Source organism: Varanus komodoensis, unplaced genomic scaffold (genome assembly GCF_004798865.1).
Source record: "Varanus komodoensis strain SLA01 unplaced genomic scaffold, ASM479886v1 scaffold43, whole genome shotgun sequence".
NCBI classification, from domain to species: Eukaryota; Metazoa; Chordata; class Lepidosauria; order Squamata; family Varanidae; genus Varanus; species Varanus komodoensis.
Window position 1 is genome coordinate 1,313,708 of NW_025335985.1, and position 13,750 is coordinate 1,327,457.

General features: G+C 44.1%; 1 protein-coding gene across 7 annotated transcripts in view; it reads left to right on the forward strand.

Annotated features, from left to right (window-relative positions):
* Positions 1-413: 413 nt before the first annotated feature.
* GAK (cyclin G associated kinase) overlaps positions 414-13,750 on the forward strand; it is an 88,182-nt gene continuing 74,845 nt past the window's right edge. For 6 of the 7 annotated variants that reach the window (XM_044444015.1, XM_044444020.1, XM_044444018.1 and 3 more), the window contains exon 1: positions 414-695. In XM_044444015.1, coding sequence (XP_044299950.1) covers positions 554-695 — 142 coding nt within the window. In that variant the 5' untranslated portion in view covers positions 414-553. Of the gene's footprint in view, positions 696-772; positions 1,546-13,750 lie in introns of those variants that run through there. The other variant, XM_044444022.1, reaches the window with a different exon arrangement.

Consider the following 13,750-nt stretch of genomic DNA (forward strand, 5'->3'; position numbering starts at 1 on the left):
TCTACTCCATATAGAGGGTTGCAGTTACTTCAGCGCAAGTCCCTTTGAATTTGTGCAAGTTTCTTCCGAGTAAAGATGCAAGGCTAACCCTGTAAATAGGTACACTAGCTACGCTAGCATTCAAACCACGTAGCTAGGAGGCAGTTTTTACTCCTTGCACTGAGCAGAGTCCGTAGGGCTTTTGCCTCTCGGGGTGCCAAGGCCAAGAGTGCCGCTGCTCTGCGACTTCCGAATTAGTGCCTGAAGTTCAGAGAAGAATCGACGCTCACCTTAATTAACTCCAGCGCGGAGCTCGGGAAAGCGCTCGGGGGCGGGGCCACAAGGTGGAAGTGGGCGGAGCGCTCCGGTTTCCTTCTCTGACGGACAACGTTGGCGGAAATGGTTTCGGTGCGGGTTAGAAGAGCGGGGACTACGGTGGCTGGGGAGGGTTAGAATTAGTGGCGTGAGCGGCAGTAGTGGGAGCGGCAGGAGGCACCGGCAGGAGGGACCGGCCTGGCTCGCCCCCTCTCCCTCGCCGACCCGCTCCAGTCCCGGCTGCGCCCGCGGAGCGGTCATGTCGCTGCTGCAGTCGGCGCTGGAGTTCCTCGCCGGGCCCGGTTCCTTGGGCGCCGCTAGCCGAGACCAAAATGACTTCGTGGGGCAGGCGGTGGAGATGGGCGACATGAAGCTGCGGATCAGAAGGGTCATCGCCGAAGGTGTGTGCGCCGTGCGGAGGGGGCGCGGGTGGGAGAAACGCCGTGGGCGGCGGGTGGAGCTCAGGGGCGTGGAGCGCAGGACCGGTGACCTCAGGTGCGTTCCCAAAGTCCAGCACCGCCTCCTCCTCCTCCATCCTTCTCCCTCTTCACCAGTTCTTCCTTAATTCACTGCATTGTGTGTGGTCAAGCAGTCTCTCTCCTCTTCCACATATCGGAATAAATCAGTTAAATACATATAAAAAGGCAGTGGTGATCTGTCAGTAAAACACTAGTGTATGGACTGACAGACTGGGGCTCTGGATATCCAGGCTGTAGTTCCCACTCAGCCATGGAGGTTCCAGTGTGACTCTGAGCCAGTCACTGACTTTCAGCTTAACCTACCTCACAGGGTTGTGAGGATAAAAATGGAAAAGCAGACTATGCAAACTGCTTTGGGCTCCTTGCAAAAAGACGAAAAAAGTTGGGTAAAAATAAGTAGCAGTGGCAATATAAGAAGCAGTAATTGCACCTGCTTTGCGAACTTTGTCTTACCAACTTTTAATAATCAGTAATTTTAGCTAGCTAAAGTCTTTAGGACTGTCTTGCTTGTCTATTCTTACCCAATTTGACAAAATGGTTTGGGGAGGAGGGTCTTATAGACACAGGAAGGCGAGGGCAGTAACAGCAGGGCATGGAAACTAATGTTTAGCAGATGACAGTTTGCTTGGCAGAGAGAGAAACTAAAAGAGGCCTCTTTGCCTGTTATATTTTGTTTAGCAAGTTGTGGTTAAAATGGCTGAGAACATGGCCAAATTTTAAAAAGTGTCTACCTTCATCAGATGGGAGAGGTTGGTGCTATATCTTAACAGCTGTGAGTGAAGCTTCTTCTTTTTTAGTTTTTTCATCTTCTTGTTGCTTCCTTTATAAAAAATACCATGTGGATTTCTGGAGCTGTATACAGGGTGGATCAACATTTTGTCAGCGTTCCATTTCTAATGATTTCATACTAAAGTAATTGACCATGCTGACTAGGGCTGATAGGATTCTAAAACATCTGAAAGGCATTCTCTTGCCTACCTCTGAGTTAAAGTGCACACTTCCTCCTTTCTTTTCCATGAATGGTTATGGGTAATACATGGTGCTTGAAGCTATGAGCATAGCCTTGTCTGAATTATAATAATTAACAGTTTATCCTGTTTTGCCCTGGGGTAAATTTTTCTGCATTTTTACTGTGTGATCGGTGGGCTTGAAACAACTTTGTTGAAGGTAGTATTTTGGGTTGTAGGAATATCATATTTCCCTCTCCTTGTACAGTACTATATCATTGCTGGCAAAAATTCTTTTCTTACTCTCTAGCAGTATGTTAGTGTGCTGATGCCTTTATCCCACAGTCACAAATTTAATGACTGTGACCTCATAAGTGATTGATTCAACTTTCATCCTCACCCTATGCCTTACTGTATTCCGTCAGTTTTGAAGTTAGAATTTTATGTTTTATTTATTTAACATTTTTCTATGCCCTTTATTACTAAAAAAAGTCTGGATGGCTTACAATGTTTCAGAAGCTTGGTCCTTTCTAAATAGATGCAGGAGTGTTTGTGTTATAAAAGGAAACATGCATTATGTAGCAAGCTCTCTTTAGTTAGCTCAAGAACTTAAGTTTAGGAAGCTGTGCACTCCCTGCCACACTCTTTTGAAAAAGTAGCCAGCATGATCCTAAAGGTGGCCAACTATCTTGAGAGTGGTCAACTGTAAAGGTGCCCTAAAAGTAAAGTTAAATAAATTATGCTTGAAAGGTACCCTTCGTAGTTATGTTTCTTCTAACTTGAACAGGGCAACCTGCAAAGACTAATATGTGGTTGCAGTAAGCTTTGATCAGTGGGACAAGCCCCAAGACTTAACCTGTGTCTTTTTAAAAAGTCTGCTTGAGCTTTTTGGTCATAACTTTTACTGGATTTGTGGAGATACCTCTGTAAAAGTGAACTGTCCCAAGGGACCTGCCCCACTAAGCAGAAAGTTAATGGGCGATGGTTAGTTAGCCATCAAAGAGGCTAGAGCAGTTCAGCAAGCCAAGTCCAAAACCAGATTCTCTCCCTCTCCCCCCACCCCCCGGCATGCCTTTCCATGTCAGAAATATTGCTCCTAATCTGGTTGTAGTCCCACGCAATTGAGGCCATAATTTGTGTGATCACATGCAGATCTACACCCTCACTTGTGTCAAGATGTGGCTAGCCTAGTCAAGAGAGCTCAGATGAGCACTGCAGTGCAACTGGGGATGTCCTTCCAGAACTGCTTTTTGAACAGACATCACCAGTGCCTTAGAATTCACTGTTCCTGCATATGAATCTGCCCTGCTTTATTCAAGTGTTTTCCATATAGGAGATAACAGCCTGCCGTTGTGCATATTGGTTTCAAGTGTGGTACAGTGGTTAAGAGCATGAAACTGGGACTCATACAGTCTGTGTTCTAGTCTCCCACTGGCCATGGAGCCAGCTGAGTGACTTTGTGCCAGTCACAGACTCAGCCCAACCTACCTTATAGGGTTGTTGTTGGGGGATAAGACTGAGAGCAGCAGGAGGAGTATTGTGTACACTGCTTTGAGTTCTTTGTAAGAAAAAAGGCAGGATATAAATCAAATGAATAAATAAGTTTTGGTGACCTTCTGCTGGCATTAAATACGGTTCCTGTCCCGAGTCAGGAATGGCTAAAGCGGGAGAGAATAAACTGAGGTGGTGTCAGGTTTCTAAGTTTATGCAGAGATTATTTGGGGTTAGCATTTGATCCTGAACTGTTTTCATCTGAATTATTTCTAGTTTGGGGACTGATAAAGCTAGTAATATTCTGTGTTTAATGTCTATCAAAACATTTTCATAGCGTAAGCCGTAGGGTTCACAGAATGTAAGTGGCAATGAACACACATCAGCAGTGGCTGTCTTTGTGTTTCACTTTCCATTCATATGGTGAGGTGTGGTAGGCCTGGCTGCCAACTGACTTGCAGGCAGATTCCTGGAACAGGCATGGACCCAGGGCAGCCTGAACACTAGATGCCGTTCCCAAAGCTGCTAGATCTGTTTACTCTTTTGAGTGTTACCCAAAATATGGTCAAATGTTTTCTTCCTACAGGGGCCCATTCCGAAGAAAATACACTTAGATCTGTAAAAACTAAAGTCACCAAAACAGAGAATCAATTATAGCTATAGATTAGATAGCAAATGTACAGGCAGCTGCACCAATTCATGAGGTTTCCAACATGTTTGGAAGGACTTCCTATCATGGGAGAGAAAATCTATAATCCATAATTTAAAATGTTGCTCTGAGCCATGCCAAAGCAGAGGCAATGTTTTATTCCAAGCAGTTTTTAAAATTATGGAATATAGAAATATTCCCCATGACAAACCAGTCTTCGAGATGAATTGGAAATCAAAGCATCTTGTGCTGCTATCTTTGTTTACAACATAGGGGATAACCTGTATGCTTAGGGCACAATTCTACACATAGTTAGACAAAAAAAAGTCCAACATCTTTCCACAGTCAGTATTCTCTCACATGGCTGATGAGGACATACTAGGAGTTGTACTGCTTTTTCCACATCTGAACTTGCATAGAATTGTGCCTTAAATGGTTGGTACAACATGACCTTCCCCGAAAAATGTTCTGCTTTCTTGATTTTCTAACATGCTGCCTTCTATGCTGTCCCACATTGAAACTGTCTGCATCTAATAAGCAATTACATGAGGCAGAGAGGAAGTTTTTTATTGGTATGTGTGGATATTTAGAAATGTGATTTCCTTACTTGTGATGTAAAGTGCCATTGTCCATCCCGTGTTCTTTCACCCCTTTCTGTGTAAGGTGTGGAGAAGCATTTGAGTTGTTTGAAAAGGGGTGAGTCATGCGTTGCACAATTCAGACTGGCTGTAAATGTCAGATTGCCTGTGCTTGCACTTGTCATTCTTTTGTGAAGTGAGGTGACAGAATTGGAAGACCCACAAAAGGTCTCCTATGACAGCGTGGAGGGAGCTGCCTACTTACTTCAGCCCACAGGATCATCATGCTTGGAAAACAGCTTACTGAGACATGCAGCACTGTCAGACAGGAGATCTGAAAATGTAGAATGCCAAGCAAGAAAGTGTTTAAAAAAATTAAAAGACCCTTCATGTACCATCTCTAGTGTAGACTTCCTCAATCTGTGGTCCCCCAGATGTCTTAGACAGCAGCCTTCGTCTTCCCCAATCATTAGTCTGTGGCTGATGGGAGTTGTAGTCCAAAGCCTCTGCAGGGTATCAAGCTGGGGAAGGCTGTTGCAATGCAAGCAAAGGCTATCATTGCACATGGGGTAGTCCTGGTTTTATATGTTGGACTATCCTTTAAGATTGGGTATTGCACAGTTGATATGAGGGTGATATTTTTAAAACCTGCAGAGCAGTACCTCTGTCTGCTGCTGGCTTTGTCGTGCTTCTGTAACTGATATCACTGGATTTTGTTTTGGCAGCTTAAGCCCGAGTGTAAATGCCATTCTCCTGGTTTTTAACCTTATTTATTTTATTTTATATGTGTTTGCTTCATTATACCCTGCATTTTTCCCTCCTGCAAGGCACCCAAGGCAGCTTACACAATCCCCCCCCTCCATTTTGTCCTTGCAGCAGCCCTGTGAGGTAGGTTAGGGTGGCTGACCCAAAACGAGTTGCATGACTCAGTGGGGCACTAGAACCCAGATCTCCTGAGTTCAGGCCTTTAAGCACTGTACCACATTGGCTCTCTTCACCTGTAGATTGAGGTTTCTATGCAGGCATGTACTTATCCTTCCCAGGCTGCTCCCATGCTTCAGCTTTGCCTTTTCTTTTCCCATGATGGCTAAGAATGGAATCTGGCCAATATTAGCTAGAGTAATCAGGTCCTGGGTGTGTTGGCAGTGCTGGTTGACCTTAGGCATGGTTAAGAGCAATGCAGTGTAAACCTGAACTAAGATTAAGGCTGCCAGGTGAAGGTGAAGATTCAAAGGTGAGAGGGATGGGTTAGGGGAGACCGTTCATCTTCTCATGGCTTGTGTTATGTCTGCACTGGGTGTGTAATATGGTGGGTTGAAATAGGAGTGGGCAACTTACCCTCCAGATGTTTGGCCTACCATGCCAAGCATCCCTCACCATTGGCTGTGCTGGCTTGGGCTGATGGAAATATCCAAAGGGCCAAATGTTTTAAACCAAAGATAGCAATGTACTGCAAAAGTTCTATATCTTCCTACCCCAATCCTGAGTCCTTGGAACGTGTCAAACTACAGTATGGTAGCAGTTTCCCCAGCTACCATAAACCATTGGCTTTTGCCCCTCATTTTCTCCCTCATGTAAATATAACTAATTTCCCCTGAGTTTTGATTAGATTGGGCAGAAACATAGATAACGTGGAAGGCACGGAGGAGGATGCCTTGGGGTGGGTCAGTGTGAGAGCCACTGTGGAATAGCAGTTGAGTGCTGGTGTGGCATGATGGGATGAGGGTTGGACCAGGGCCTGGGGAGTCTGGGTTCTAGTTTCCACTTGGCTTGAAGCTCACTGGGTGACTTTGGGCCTGTCAATGCACTCAGCCTAAACAACTTTACAGAGCTGTGAAGAGGGAGATCACGTAATCCACCTTGGGTGGATTGGGTATGATTTTAACGAATCAATAACTTGAACGTTTCTGAGTCTTCTTTCAAACTTTCTCAGCACCTCGCTGAACTACAATTTGCAAGATTCTTTGGGCTTGAAACCCTGATAGGTAAGCTGGTGAAAAAATAAACCCAAGGCCGAGTTGTTGGTGTGGCTTTGCTCTTAGAAACAAAGACCAGTCTGTTGCTGTTAGAAACCATCTCAAGCTTGCACACACAATACTGTACCCTCTAGATATGTTTGACTGCAATGCCTGTCATTGCAGATTATTGGCTATGCTTTTCAAGGCTGATGGGAGTTGGATCTGGAGGGGACTTTGTTGCAGATGGCTGATTTATATCTCTTTCTCCACATGCCAAAATCTCTTGGTGCTCTAATTAAGTAATCCTGCATTATTATTCACCAGTTCAAGTGGCTGGTATTTACACTCTAGGTAGAATGTTTTCCAATTTCGAGGGAGGCGAAGCAATACTTTTTTTCCTTACAGTTCAGGAAGAGGCAACTGATGATTCATAATCAAATGCTGCAGTGGCTTAGTCTATAAAGGATGTGACACCAATGGTTAAAATACGTTGGAAACACACTAATTAGCAGACGCTTACCTTAATGATAGGACACCTCAAACTTACTGTGATGTGTGAAGCTGCTGGGACTACAGTTGGAGGTACAACTGAATGGATGGCCATTGCAAGCCAACATGACACAGCACCCTAGAACTTATTATGCTGTCTGTAACCTTTGAATGATGACTTGGGACTTGACCAATTTTCCCTCCTTGTTTGTCTGGCACTGCGGATAAAAAGATCAGTGGCTTTCTCCTGATTTGTTGCATGTGTTCTTATTTCTGTAAATGAGCTGGGAAAGATGGTTTCTGAGGAGGGTTCACGTTTTGTTGACAGTACTTGAAATGCAGTGTAGTTGTGGTTGTCTTTCCATTAGGAGATCACTGTGGGAACCCGACTCCAGTGGACCTAACACTTCTCTCAAAGGCACGTTTTGCCATTGAGCATCACACACAATCACTTTGCTTTGATCAGAATGATGGGCTTGTTGTAGGCCTTGCCTTTCTGGATCAGAATGAGGTCTAGTTAATCGAGCAGTAGGTTGGCAAGGGTAGACAACCAGATACTTCTGGAAAGCTTACGAGCAGAGCATCAAGGCAGTTGCCATCTGGTTTTCATTCTTCCATAGCTTTGTACATCCAGAGGTAAATGGTTTCTGAACAGCTAGGCTCCAGTTAGTAATGATGATGAATAGCCTTTGCCAAACTATTCTCCAGCATTTATTTCTCTAATCCCCTTTTAAAGTTTAGGGTGCAATGCTATGCACTGTGTGCATATGAGAGAGATTATAGCCATTCTAACCATCTAGGAATGTTATAATTTCTAAGGACATGGTTTCCAGAGAAGCGGGGGTGAGATATGTTTTAGGGAAATGATTTTCTCTGTCTCTGTGGGGGTCTTCTCTAATCCAGTGTCCCCCAGTGGAGAGTTGTACTCCAATACATCTGAAGAACACCAGCTTGGAAAAGGCTGTTCGAACAGGTGTTTTCTCTCTTCTTCATACCTCATCATGTTTCCTGCAGTATTTCAACTGTCATGCTTTCTTAACACACCAACAACTCAGAACTTTCTCTTCAAACATGGATCTTTCTGGCATGGCTCTTTCAGCCTGTTTGAATGTGGATCATTGCGGGAAAGCAATTGAAACAGTTCACCGGGGAGAAAATTGGCAGTATGATCCTTTGGAAATACACTAGGACAGTATAGCAGGCTTTGATTATATTTGAGTAAGAATTCACATGTTAAATAGCTGAACAAACCTTGTAAATACGTTTCTAGGGAATGTGTGTTGAATACTGTCATAAAGGCCACCTGGCCACGGGGTCTTAAGGGAGTCCCATAACCAGCACAGAGAGATTTAGGGTTACATTTCAATTCACAGGAAGAAAGTCTTCTGTTGAAATTTTGAAGAGTTATTCCAGGGTGTGGCATAGCAGATTCATGCTGGCTGCAGAGCATGAATCTGCTTTTCCTTTTACTGCAGAGACAAATGTCATGGAAGGCTCCACATGTGGACCCTCAGCAGAAAACAAAAGCATGTCCTGTCAATCTCAAGTTGCCTTTGCTTATTGTACTTACGTTGTTAGAAGTGTTTCCCGCAATGTGCATTTGAATTTCTGGGCACAGAAATATACCCTAAGAAGTGGTCTCTTGCGACACCTTGGTAAATGCTCCTTGGAACGTCACGACATGTCAGATGTAGTTCACTGTGTGTTTAGAGCTGGAATGGTATTTATATTTCTGGATTACTTGGTGCCTTCTCTCTCCACCCCTGCATACCTTTGTTGGCTGAGTAAAGTGAGGCTTTAGGGTTTAACTCGAGGTTTCTGCACTCATAGTAACTGTTGTTGCACCATGATCTCTCCTGAATATCGAGGTGAAAGACTGAAACATGGCCATAATTTCAGGATGAAATTATGTGTTTAAAACTGGAATACTGGCTCAGCCTGTGCACCTGGGGTGTGTGTGTGTGTGTGTGTGTGTGTAGAATTCAGAATACAGTATATTGCAATGAACCTTCTGCCTTGAAAATTGACATGACCAAATTACAAATGAGTGTAATTCCAGCATCTTCTGGATGGAATTCTGTGTTCTAGTTTGAATCCCTATGTGATGATACTGATTTCCAGGGGGCAAAGTAACCATGCAGCCAGGTAATACAACAAACCTCTTGAGAGCAGAGAGATTGCAATGAAAGTTTGGTACATACATTTTGCTTCCATTGGAAGTTCAAATACCAGTTCAAGCCCTGCATGCATGTGGGGTGGAGGCAAGGCAGCGAAGGCGTTTATCACTGCCAATTTGAAGCAAGTCATCAGACAACCATGTCTTGCCAGCTCGAGGACCTTGGGTATAATCTGCAAAGTCTGGGATCTCTTAGACATAATATTCATGTTCTGCAGAAAAGAATCCTCGCAGCTACTCATGTTGCTCCAGATGTCTCGGCGATATAAGCCACAGACTTCACCACAAACAGTGGTTTATATGACAGAGGGGGCATTAAATTTCTTTAGCAGCAATGACTTTCTGTTGCAAACAGAATATGAGGAAGTAAACACTTGCATGCTGTGCTTAAATACGATGTCATTCAGGGGATAGAGATACGAAATGGTCCATACGAGGCCCATTCTGAACCCTGCTTTTTAGAAGTTGCTTCTGATCTATCGAATTGTTTGGCTCTCTGCTTCTTCTTTGCATGGCAGAAGATGAAATTTAAGAACTTATTTTTTCATGAGCAAAGCTATGAAAATTGAAAAGCTGTGTGTGAGGTGGCTTTTCACAGTGTGCATCTATTAGGAAAAATCTCATTACAATGTGGTCTTAAACAGGGGAAGCAGTTATAAAGCTCATTGGAGTCTGTCTAATTGGCTGTTTAAAGCCTTCAAGCTTTTGTGAAGATTGAAATGGTGGTGTGCCTAAAACAGGAGACAACTTTCAGTATCATTGGCATGGATTTCTCAGTGCTTTGTGTGAGAAGGGAAGGAAATGTGTGTGGCTAATACTCCTGCTTGATGAGAAGCAGCCTTGAAAGTTCTGTGGTATTGGATAATCCAGAGTCAACATGTTCATTCTTGGAATTAAGTGCTTTTCATAGTGAAGTTGTAAGGAGTAAAATAAAATGTTCTTTGACACAGGAGAAGAGCTCATTGTGGATGATAGAAATGCAATGTCTAGAGTAATTTTATTCCTCAAGGAATAATTTCATGCTCAGATTTGGAAATGTGTGGATTCTAGCTGGACACACAGGATGTCTGCTAAACTAGTGCCCTTCTAGATCTTGCATTTATTTTAAAATATCCAAGGTGGGTAGTGGGTACCATTTTCATTGCTTTCAGCACTGTTGCTCTGTGAGAGGTCACAGTGGGTCTCCTGATGTAAGGGAGAGATGGTTGTGACTTGCGTTGGGGTTGAAGCCAAAGGCCAGATCCAAGTCCTCTCTGCTTGTTAATGTTGGAATTTTACATATTTTGTCTATGATCTAACCTCAATGGAGACTGAAAGTTGCTTTGAAGTGATGCCCTGCCGGTGCATAGCAACGCCCCCCAATCCAGTGCAAAGATTTATTTCAGAATGATCGGTAGGAACATGTAGGAGTTAAGTTCTGTTGCATGCAACTTTTTATAAGTGATATGGAGGTCAATCCTTCAGTGGAGAGGCTCAGCATACCTCTGCAAACGCCTGCATTTGCACCCTGGTGAGAAGTAAAATGAAACATTGCATTTATTCAAACAACACATTTTCGTCCTGATTCAGACATTAGTCTATGGACTAAAATATGTCCTTATTAAATCTGAAAATCAGGTTCATGCTACTATAGCTTGTCTTATATTAAATCCAATTGGTTTGACTTCTGGAGTTTTAAATCCAGATTTATTGTATGAACTTGTTTAACAGGAACAATAGTGCTGGTTTTCTGTTTGCCTTGATTGTAAGGCTTTATACCCTACCCTTCAGTAAAAATTCCCAGGGCAGCTTTGTGTTAACTGTACAGTTGCTGGATACAAGCTTGGTGTAGGCTCTTTAATGGTTGCTAATGGCTGTGGGGGTGCCAGGGAGCTACATTTCTTGGGGGTTCTTGTGCCAGATTCACGTGTCCTTTAAGTTTAATTTTGCTATCTTATTTTTAAAACTGTTGTAAAGCCCTGGCTACTCTGAAAAGTTTGGACTGCAAGGTTTCCTAAGGAACCAAAAAGCTGCAGCACAGCCTGGGGAAGCAACATTGCCCTGTGACCTTTTCTCTCCCTGCCTAGAAAAAACTCCCCCAAAGCCAAGGGTGGTGTTGTGAGTTGTGTGCACCTCCTGGGGCGGTGCTTTTGTGAAGGAGTGAGAAAGCGGAAAGGGCATTTCAGCCTGAGGTAACAGACAACGTGCATCTCCCAGGTCTGAGTAATGAGGGTGTGAGATTGGAGGCGCCTTCCTGCCACTAAACACAATCTCCACTGGCTGGTTTTTCACATACCAACCTATGCAGCTTCTCAGTAACCTGGAAGCAGACTAGCAACCAGAACAGGGGGTGGCCTTTGTTCCTAGAACAAATGATGCTGAAATCAGCTGGCTGCAGCAAGCATCACATGGACACTTTTATTTGGTATATGTGATGCTCACAGTTTGCTTGTGTGTTGTAATGAAGGGTGCTCCTTGCACATTGGTCATTCCTAACACTAGTTGGGTATGTGTGTGACAGAGAAATTGAGAGAGAGATCCCCCAGTTGGAACCAGTTTGATTTCCTCCACATACGGATATTAGTTCCAGAGGATGAATTTCAGTGAAAGGGAGAAGGGGTTAAAGTTTCTCCACCCTTGTTCTGATCCTGTTAATTAGCAACCCCACCCCCTCTGGATTCAATTTAAGAATCCAGTGTTGTAGTTCAAGTTTAATTAGCACATATTTAATTCACAGAGTAAGGCAGTCTATGGTCTGAATCAGAATTAAATGTATTTCTTTTCTTTTGGGTACAACATTTTGTTTTACCTCTCAGCAGGGCACAAATGAAGGTGCTCACCAGGTTATGCAGAGCCTCTCTGCCAAAATGTCCCACTTGCAAGAAGCTGGGGTGAGGGGAGAAGTAACTCTTTTCTCAGACCTATGAAGCCATTCCCAAACCTCTTCACGGCACTACCCCCAAGCAACTTTGGCCTCAGCTGATCATCTTTTCTTTCCAAAAGACGCTGAGACCCAGATGACATGAAATGTAATGTGGCCCTCTCTCTAACCTCAAGATAAAGCTTGGAATAAGCCATGTGGAAGGCCCACCTGATCCTGTTACGATAAAACGGCTGGGTTTGCCTGATCTTGGAGGCAGAGGCAAAGAAGCCAGGGTGGCTTCTTGTGACTGCTTCCCCCATGCTGGCCACTCGCTACACTCTTGTGGTTTCCTGTGTTGTCCAGACCCAGTGAAATGCACGACAGTGGGTAGCTTCTAAACTATCCTTCTGGGTTTGGACAACATGGGTTGCTACACCATGCGAGGGCAACTAGGCATGTGGGAGTTGGGACCAAGAAGCCACAGTGGCTTCTTTCTTCCCATGATCATGTGAACCCAGCCATTGAAACAAACTCGGTGGCTCATATGTGCCCAGAGCAGCTTGCAGGCCTGTTTTCAGATGATTTAGCACTGAAGAATCTCACAGGTTTATCTGTGGGAGATTAGGAGACAGATGGTTCAGTTCAGGGATTGGCAGAAGGAAAATGTGGATGTACTAGCAGTAGATAAAGCTAGGAGATTTGCAATAGATCAGCAAGGATTTCTGACTCCTAATTGCTTGGCAATAACAACCACAAATGACTCTCTCTCTCCTAAAATATACTGCTTAGATATAGAAAGCTTCCAGTGTCCAGGAGCTATTTCCAGCTCTGGCTGCTTAGTGTGTTTTGTGCACTGTGAGCCCCATTCAGATTTTTAATTCCCAAAACAAATTCCTGGGCTTAGAATTCTTCAACCATACGTGCATGACTTTTGTATCAGGATCCTGTTGGTAAATCTTGGGGTGCAGGAATAAAGCAGAAGTAGATCCTTTAAGCCTCAGCTCAGTCCACCTCCTGCTCTAGTTTGGTCCTGATCAAGAAACAGCATAGCCTGAACTACTTACAGCAGAAACAGTGTAGATGTTTTTCCCAAACGTCTAAAAGCCATTGCCGGTAAAGGACCACAGGCCCTGTTTTGCCTCAAGGCCTTCTGTAGCTGTATTTCCAAATGTGTGAAGTAGGTGGCAGTGCTGAAAGCTAAACCCTTTTACTTTTTGTACTACTTTTAGAAGGCTGAACAGGAGTATTAAAGGGGGGGGGGATCAGTGGGTGGGACTTGTAGCTTCCATTAAGGACTCTCTGTATCTTTTTGTGCATAATTTGACCCCTGGGCAGCAGCCACTTTGGAGTCTGCTCGTAATAGAAGCTTAATGCTTATCCAAGGTTTGGGCATAGCTCTCCCACCCGCACCCCCGGTTTCTGGCTATATCCCTTACTAAGGCAATGGAAGAAGCAACAGAACGGATCTCTTTAAACCATTTATTGTTCTGATGTGTCAGCTCTTTGGTTTGTTTCCAAGCTTGTGTTTCCTGTGTTCCATAAGCATGAAGGGCTTCATTCCTTGAATTATTTTGTAGGATTTTTGCCCATGATTTTCTGAGGCACCTGCCAAACTGGAAGCAGGCCTTGACAATCCGAGGCATTTGTGGCAAGGCACAACAGTATACTTGCAGGCTCTGTCCTAGCCAGGGATGACACTACTGTGAAGCACTCACCTTGGACACAGTTTTTCTGCCTCTAGTTTAGCCTCCCTTGATGTGGTGCTTTCCAGATGTGTTGGACTAATGCTTACAGTGTGTCCCAGGCAGCCAAGCTTGCTGTGGCATGCAGGGATTTGTGGTCCAACA